The sequence below is a fragment of the Propithecus coquereli genome, unplaced genomic scaffold (genome assembly GCF_000956105.1).
Source record: "Propithecus coquereli isolate 6110/MARCELLA unplaced genomic scaffold, Pcoq_1.0 Scaffold26, whole genome shotgun sequence".
NCBI classification, from domain to species: Eukaryota; Metazoa; Chordata; class Mammalia; order Primates; family Indriidae; genus Propithecus; species Propithecus coquereli.
The window spans coordinates 10,238,404-10,247,986 of record NW_012148174.1 but is presented as its reverse complement, the minus strand read 5'-3'; the positions used below and the strand labels follow the sequence as shown (position 1 = coordinate 10,247,986).

Here is a 9,583-nt window from a genome sequence, read left to right as displayed (position 1 = left end):
GCTTTTGCATCCCTATCTTTGGCTGGCGCTGTTGTTCTCACAGGTGGATTATAAAGAACTCAGCACCCAAAATGAGAGAGAGCTATCACTTTCTGAATAAAACATTTTTCCTTTGCATCAGGAATCTTTGAAACTATTATATCTAAGACTAAGTCAGAATAGATTCTGAGGTAGGTTTTTTGTGGTGGTTGTTTTAAACTATGATATAGCTTTGGGTGGGGCACCATAAAAGAATTTGAGTGGCTAGGAATTTTTATATTTATTTTTTAACTTTACAAAATAGTGTAAAATAAGCAACCTTTACATAACATAATAATTGATTAAGTGCCAATTTATAGCACCTAGAGCAATATAAATGGGAGCTCAGCAAATATTTTCTGATTTGAGCTAAGGATTATGATGTAATTCAACTATGATTCTACAATAGGAAAACATAATTTTCTTTTCGTAATATTGCTTTATAATGTTACACAAGACGATATAATGTTTTATAATGTCATAGTTTTGCTCATATTAAATTAACTTATATTTTCTAGAAAAACCCATAATGTTTTAAATACTAACCATGTGAATCATGATTATAGTTGCTATTATTTGCCTGTTCTGATTATTCTAACAAATTAAATTAGACTCAGAGAAGAAAGGATTCCATCGCCCTCTTGTGGTAATTTGCTATACTGTGTTCTCCAGGAGTTCCACATCAATAGGAATTTTTTCTTCTCACTTGAAGAGGCAGGGCAGTTTTTTGACCATAAATTTCTGAACTTCCAAAAGCCATATATATACTTTCCGCCTTCTGCTGTCCATATACTTTGTGCCTTCCCTTCTATCTCTACTTCAGAAATTTAGTCTTTTCCTTGTTATTTTATAAAACATTCTCCTGTTAGCTTCCAGTTACCACACCAAAGGGATTTTTTCTGACAGTTACTTTCTGTATTTAAATTCAGACACAAAATAATTACAGCAAGTCTCCATCATCATACACAGGCTTTAAGTAAATACACATAACTCAACATCTATGGGGCTGAGCTTCAGCAGTGCTTGTTTTCCTAAGAGAACGGGTCCTGCTAAGTCAATTAATAATCCAGATAGTTCAGGGATTAGTGATATTTGTCTGAATATTTTAAGTTTTTAAAAACAATAAAATAGTCTTTCTTTTAAAACAGTCTAGATCATATGCAATGGCCTAACCTCTTTCCAGCACAACACAAATACTTTTAGGCTTCTTTGCAAAATTAGCAACATGTAACATCTGCTACTATGAAATAAACTGTATAAATGATTAGTTCTTTTTTAAAGAGAATTTATTTATAATAAAGGAATTTATTGAGTGTCTAATACATTTAAACACTGGAAAATAGAGAAATAAAGATGGATTCCTAATTAACTAAAATCCACTTTACAAATGTCAAAAATACTCCTAAATGATCAATTCTTAAAACTTATCACGTTTTGAAAGGAGCCCCTTGTGTATTCAATCAACAGTCATCCCAAAACTGATGAGGAAAGACTAGAACTAGGTACCTTTACCTAGTGCACTCTACACAGAGGCACAAGAGCTTTTGAAAGCAAGGTAATATGGCATGTCTCAGAAACTGAAGATGGTTTAGTGCAACCAAGCACAGGCTGTAACTTGGGCAGAAGCAAGGGATGAGGTTGAGAAGTTAGCAGGGGCCAAAGTACAAAAGGTCTGAAATGATATATTAAGGACGGTGAGAGACAGTAAAGCATCCATTCACAGGGGGGTGACATGGCAAATCAGGGTTTTAGAAAGATCACTTGCTGAAGTATGGAGGACAGACTGAAGGAGTGAGAAGGAGACGTGGAGATTGGTCAGAAATCATCTGTAATGGACGGGGCCTGAAGCAAGGCAATGGTTCTGATGACAGAGGAAAGAAATCTGAGAAACAGTGAGAAGTGAAATCATTAGGTGTTAGTTACTGTGTGAGAGAGTGAGTGTTGGGCGTGGGGGGGGATCTAAAATTTACATTCTAGCTTTGGTGACTGAGTGCACGTCCTATTCCCAGAGACAGGACATGGTCATTTCAGACATGCTGCGTCTGAGGTGCCACCAGGAGACAGCAAATAGGTCAATGGTTCGAGGATAGGGAATTTGGGAGAGAAAACTGTAAATTGTTGTCGGTTGGCTAGTAAAAGGAACCTGGATAAAATCACCCAGGGAAGAGTATAAAGAAGAGATGAGGGCTGAGTTTGGGATTGGCAACATTTAAGTATAATCCCATCTTCCTGTTAGAAGAGGTACTTTTGTTATATAATCACAAACTTTGCTCATGTTGGGAGAAACAGGAAATGATTTAGTCTCCCTTCATTTTGCAGATCAGAAAACTGAGGGTCAAAGAGGTTAAATGACTCCATTTCAAGCTATTTATTTGTAGAAGTGAATGAGAACTCAGGTTTCCAGATTGCGGCCACGTTGTTCCATCCTCCCATTCAAAGGCTCTCTTTCTAGTACTGTGTCCTTCTTCCCCTGCTGCTTCATAAATCGTCAAAGAACAATAGTTAAAAGATGCTTTCTCCGATAATTGTTCGATGGCAACAAATGTTTCTGTTGCAAAGTGTTGTATTTCCAGGGATAACCTTCCAACAATAGAGTCTGTTACGAAACAGAACCCTGAATTTACAATTCAACACATGCTTTCTGAGTAATCTGGGAAACAAGGAAATGTCCAATTCTGCAGTTATGAATAGCAAACGGTAATTGTATCAAACACACACAGAGAATGTTCGGGAGACAATTCAGAGGGAAAAATAGCTATAGCTCTTCTTTACAGTCCTTTCTAAATCTTAGATGGTTGAGAATGGGTTTTACCAGTGAATTCTATCATATATCCAGTACGTGTTTTCATAATTATACTCGCTTAAGAAAAGCAAGAGATTTCTTTGGATTACCTGCTTGGTTTGGCCGTTGCCAGCTTGGCGACTTGATAACGCTGGTGGATCCCAGAGGCTTGAAGGCGGCAGCAGTTGTGAGGCCGGCCACTGCTGCTCTGCCCAGGGCTGGGCCTTCTACGCTCTCGGGCATGTTCCGCAATGAAGCCACCGAGGAAGAAGCCACTTGTGGAGAAGCCTCCTCAGGGCTACTGTAAAGAAAATAAAGAAACATTTTTGATGAAGTGGTATTAATCTAACTTAGCAATGATCTAAAATCATGACTGAACGAAAGGAAAGGAAAGCTGTCAGACTGCATTTGTTCTATTAAATATATTTTTGGAAATGCTACCTTGAGAAACTGGCCTATTAAAAATCTTATGATAGCCGATCTCTTTAACTGATAAACTAATTTCCCCTTCCTATTCCTCTCTGTCTCAGCATTTCAAAAGAGCCATCTAGATTAAGACAATAAATGATCGGAGAATTCCTGATATAGCATAGGTGTTTCGCCTTTCCCACATTTTTCTAGTATTTTATGAACTTAATTTCCCTGACATCTCACAAGTTACTCTTTTTACTCACAAACTTACTCATTCAACAAATATTTAAGCACCTATGATATGCCAGACATTGTGCTATGCCCCAATCAGTGACAAATAAGAGACAACGTCCCTCGCCTAAAAGAACGTCCAGTGTTCTGTGTTCGTAACAACAGGACAAAAGACACAAGCCTACCATTATCTTCTCTCAACAGAGCTATGTGCTTAACAGGAGGCCTCTGTCTGTGCTGGTTCCAGTTTGTTTAGAAGATCATATGGCCTATATTACCATTTGTTGAACAAATAACATTTGTTACTTATAATTATATATACATCATTTCCCCCCCTCCAAAAATAATTTGAGTTAGCCCAAACTATAAAATACATGCTTTGGAATGATACAATACTGGAGCAGCAGTTATTTCTATCAAGTGAAGTATGACATTGTAATAACAACAAAACACTTCCTACTACTTAACTTTTCAATACTGGTTGCTCAAATAATTCCATGTACAGAAACCCAATTCTTTCAATAACTGGAATCAACAGCTGGAGGAATAGACTGACAGAGATTGGGTACTATACTTATGACTTCAGTGAAATTAATACTCTTAATTATATTGTTTAAGTAGAGATTATTTCAATGAAAAGAAACTTCAAAGTCTAGCATGTCCACATACTGAACAAGAGCACCTAACTTCCCCAGTGCCTCTTGAATCTCAGGTAACACCTAACATAGTAGCCTCAGACTGCCCATCCTTAGAAGGCCTGCTTGCAATGCTGGCCCTTGGCAAACTGTTCCCAGTGACATAAAACTTTCTCTAACTGAAACAGTGACTCACTGTGCCTAAACTCTTTGCATAAACAATGTGGTTTATGCTGAACACCTGCTTTCCTTCCAAGAGTCCAGGATTTTGGTACAAACTGGGCACAGGGTACCTACGTAACAAGCCCCTAATAAAAGCCTTGGGTACTTAGTCTCTAATGACCCTCTCTGGTAGACGACACTTTGCACATTTTGACATAACGTGCTGTAGGAGGAATTAAGGATGTTGTGTGTGACTCCACCAGGAAAGGATTCTTGGAAACTTGAGCCTCGTTTCTTCCAGATTTCATCCCATGCATCCTTTGCTGATTTTGCTTTGTATTCTTGTGTTGTAATAAATCTTAATCATGAGTACAACTATATGTGCATGAGTACAACTATATGTCTTGAGTCCTGTAAGTTTTTCTAGTGAAACATCAAACCTGGAAGTGGTTTTGAGGCACCTCTGACACTAAACAGTTTTGAAAAACTGCACTAACGATATGTTTACTTTCTTGAAATATTGTTCCCTATTCTTCTCTCAAATTCAAGTACAACAGAGTCATCACCTTTTATTATTTCTAATCAGTTTTTAAAAAAAACCTAAGACTTGCTTGATGTTAAAACATACTATACAATGAAAAATTTATGTAATTTAATAATTTTTACCATAAATAAAGAGTGAAAGGCTGCTTACATAATGGGAATGTTGAACACAATTATCAATAAAGGCAATACAACGAAAAGCATTAGTGGAAACAGAGTTCAAACATTATAGTACAGTGGCCATGAGCATCTTTTAAAAGCTTTGTGATAGACAAATTATTTTATTTCTCTAAGTCTCAATTACCTAAACCTTGGTGATAATATTTTGTTCATAAGATTTCTATGAGGCATAAATAAAGTGATTAAGTATAAAGAGCTTAGCATACTCTAAGGCATAGTATATGAGTTTAACATATGAAAAGGATAATATGGTCAAATAACAAAAGGCTTATTTTTAATATTTTTACAAAGAAGTGATTTTTGAAATACTTATGTACAGGTCATTTTCATTCTAGGATTAAGTATTCTTGTGGATTTGATAAAAAGGAACTAGTAGTCTAAGAAGAAAATGTATAACCAAACAAAAATATAATCTGGAAATAACAACAAAACCCAAACGATCATCATTTAATGTTTAGTAATCTGAAAGAATTAAAATTTAATTCCAGGAGGGTTGCCAGACAAATTTACTTAGAAGAGAGTGATCAGGATGGTGGAAATTCAGTCCCAAACTTAATAAAGTTTGGTTGAGGGAACTGGTAATACTGGCCCAGGGTCTGAACAAACCCCTAAGAGAACCATGAGAGCCACCCTCAAATCTCATATTCTGTTTGCCTAATGTCAATGAGTTGAATCTACAGTGAGACAGATTTGGTTCAGTAAAAGCAAGTAAGTATTTCCTAATATATATATATTAAAAAAAATCATCCCAAGGGGGAAAAAAATCTGTTCCTAACACATTTAAGTTGCAGACGGTATTTAAGCAGAGGATGGAAATGCTGTAGAATGGATTTAACCATTTAGAGGATGGAGAGCTGAATTATACTTCAGCATGACATTCAAAGCCTTCTAAGAGAAAGCTACAATCTACCAATCTAGTCTTATCTCCTATCACTATGCTATACAAACTATATTCTGGCTTCCCCTACTCTCTGCCCACAATTCTATTTTTCCAGGAGAGGGGGGTCTACATAGTAGGTACCCCTTCTCCAACCTCTGTCTGCACCCATCCAAATCTTATCTATCATTAATTATATTTGAATTAACAATAATATCCATCAGGCACTGTGTTCCATGCTAAGCAATTAACATATGTTGTTTAATTACTCAGCTTCTAGAAGTACAGACACTCCTTTTAACTCATGGCATTTGTTGAGTGCATGGCATATAATTTTATGCTGACTTGTAACAGCCATTTTTAAAGCATTACTAATAGTAACTTCTTTATGTACTTGTCTTTTCCACTACATTGTAAACTACCCAAGGTTGGAGACTTTAATGTGACCTTGGGTTTGTTACTTAAACTCAGTAAATTTCCTCACTTGTAAAATGGTGTAAAAACACTACCTTTATTCCAAGGTTACTGTAAGAATTAAATGAAGTATGAGATAATACATGTAAAGCACTTAGCACAGTGCGCGGCACAGAGTATATGCTCAAGAAATGAAAGGGCTCACTATTTCTACATCCTGTAATATCTAGCCTGGCGTATTAGTAATAAGTGCACTAACTAAATAAACACCTCTCATCTGTGCTAATAATTTTGCTTCTAAATGTAGTTTGTGAATAGTTTGGGTCCAGGACACTGATCCCAGACACAATCTTGCCTCCTCAACTCAATTTTAAATTTCTTAAAATTCCCATGTAAAAATATTTTGTTACTGTACCCTTTGCACACAGGCTTGTATACATTCTCTCTCAAAAGCCCTGAGGTGTTTAAATCTTAAACAGTACTCTTTAGATACAAAGGGCTTGGAGTAGATTATGAAGAATTTATAGGCCAAGCACAGTGGCTCATGTCTGTAATCCCAGCACTTTGGGAGGCCGAGGTGGGAGGATTGCTTGAGGCCAGAAGTTTGAGACCAACCTGGGCAACAGAGCAAGACTGCATCTCTACAAAAAAGGTTTAAAAAATTAGCTGGACACGGTGGCGCATACCTGCAGTCTTAGCTACTCAGGAGGATCTCTTGAACCCAGGAGTTCGAGGTTACAGTGAGCTATGATTGTGCCACTGCACTCCAGCCTGGGTGACAGGGCATGACTCTGTCTCTATAAATAAATAAATAACTAAATAAGAATTTATATAAATCTAAGTTATAAGCAAGAAAGTTTTTCCATTTATGTTTAAATTCAGGATTAATCTGAAGTTCAGTTTTCTCTAGGGAAATAAATCAGTATTTACTTAAAACGTTTAATGTAGTAACGGAAGGCTATTAGGCTTTATCTAGGTAATCATATATCTGAATATGTGATGCCCAAGCCTCTAAAGATCTAACATATCTTTTTTTTTCTATTTTTTAACTATTAGCTACTATTAATATTTAAAGAAAACACATAAACATTAGGTGTCATGTACTAAAGATGAAAGGATTAACATATCTTTTTTTTTCTAATTTTTAACTATTAGCTACTATTAATATTTAAAGAAAACACATAAACATTAGGTGTCATGTACTAAAGATGAAAGGATTAATAAACTTATGGCCATATTATTTTACATTTGGGAATGAAATGTTATCAATAATCACTAGCAGTAAAATATTCTAAAATTCTAATGACTAATTTAATAATATAGTATACCATTGTTACTTACATGCAATTACGATCTTATTTCTGAACTCATGAGTCAAATATATTTTTTCTAAATTCAAATAATTAAAGGTATCCCTAAGTTCTAAACAAAAATTAAAATGCTCTCAAAAGAATTCTAATGAGGAAGTTACTGTAAATCCATCAATACCCTCGGCTAATCCCATAGATGCTGAGAACCAAATATGGTCATTTTCGCTAGTCTGCCAAGTAAACAAGGACTGAAATGAAATAATAAATTAATATGACTTCTATCTCAAGAATACCAAGATTTCTGTTTCATATCTCAAAAACTGAAAATAGAGACAAAACATCAATAGAGTAAGGGTTTCTTTTCAAAACAAAGCTTATCAGGGAAAAAAGAAAAAGGAACAAAAATTAACTTTCAGTGTCAACAACCTAATTTATCTTGAGTTTACATTCCTTTCCCACATTTGTTTAACTATCACAGCAAATAAAGTTCAGCTACAGATTAAGAACACTTGGAAATTCTAAGTCTATTTTCAAAAGAAAAACTCTGCTTGAAGAATACACTTGAGAGTAACTTTCATTCTAATTACATGTTTATTTTTTTCGAGACAAGGTCTCGCTCTGTCAGTCAGTCTGGAGTGCAATGGCATGACCATAGTTCACCGCAGCCTCAAACTCCCGGGCTCAAGGAATCCTCCCATCTCAGCCTCCCAGTAGCATGTTTAAATTTTTAAAAAGCCAACTGTATATCACATATTTAATTATCAATGTCTAAGCTAATCAGTTTTTAGCTGAAGTCTTACCAAAAAATGATATTTACAGACATAATATATAGACTCTGAAGTGGTAGGAAACAAATATTTTTGAAAGGGCCTTACGTGCCAACTTTTTGTTTTTAGAATTCTTCTGTCAGAGCTCTATAAAAGGACCTGGGCAGATAAAGGGGTAATGAATGCCTTTCCTTCCAGAATTCTGTGTTCACATAAAAATTTTCAGTATTTTCCTAAGCAAAATTCTTTAACTTAAGAGTTTTTACACCAAAATTCAAAGTGCTAAATATACTATGATGAAAAGAAACAGGTTTGGTATTTGTTTTTATAATTTTAAAGATTACTGTCATACAAAAGCAAAAGTCAGAGATAAAATGTCTCTGACACTATCCCCTCTGCTCTTTTGGGTACCCACTAAGCTAGCAAGGGTCATCTCAGGAAACGCCATATTCCTGCTTTCCAGAATGCCAACTATCTTTTCAGGAACCATTTCTCTCTCTCAAATATCAAAATATATTTTGCCTCTACCCTATTGCTGTTAATAAAAAGCAATGGTAATGACTACTAATACTTGTTCTAGAGGTGGATCCGTAGATAGCTTCAGTCAATACACAACTGCATGCACACTTTTGCGCGTATATGCACACAGGCACTTTTCTGGAGAGAGGATCTATAGCATTCCATCAGGTTCTCACGTGTGGGCTGAGTGTACTCAAGTACTGAAAGTGTATTTCAAATCAGTCAGTAACCTGTCTCAGTACAAACTTAGCCCTGACAATGAAAAATTTCTGCTTATTTAACACAATTCTGCAAATACACAAAATATAAAACAATTTCAGATTTTTTTTCTTAGAATAAAATGTACTATTTTTGTTTTAGCATTTCCCAGATATGGTGAAAATTAAGTTGCTCTTCCAAGAAAAATCTTCAGACAGGATTCTACTATAATTTAAATAATTGCACAATTACTCAAAATTCCATACCAAGTATCAAGCGTGTTAATGGAAAATGTCAGAAAGGGTTAAAAGGTGAGTTAATAATCATACAAAACAGTGTGCTCGCACGTCACCACTGTATTGAAATTGCAGTTAATTCCACACTGGGCACAGATCCCTAGAACTCAAGGACGTGGTGCTTAAGTGCTAGAGAAAGCAGTGTCCTTGACAGCAAACCATCACTTGCCACATCTGCCCCCACAGTACCTTGTTTTCTTAACATGGACAGAGCCAGTTGATTTCCTGGAGGACGGAAGA

General features: G+C 35.7%; 1 protein-coding gene across 1 annotated transcript in view; it reads right to left on the bottom strand.

Moving 5' to 3' along the window:
- PDLIM5 (PDZ and LIM domain 5) overlaps nt 1-9,583 on the bottom strand; it is a 250,820-nt gene that overhangs the window by 38,574 nt on the left and 202,663 nt on the right. Inside the window, exon 8 of the mRNA XM_012647161.1 lies at nt 2,911-3,101. Coding sequence (XP_012502615.1) covers nt 2,911-3,101 — 191 coding nt within the window. The remainder of the gene's footprint in view (nt 1-2,910; nt 3,102-9,583) is intronic.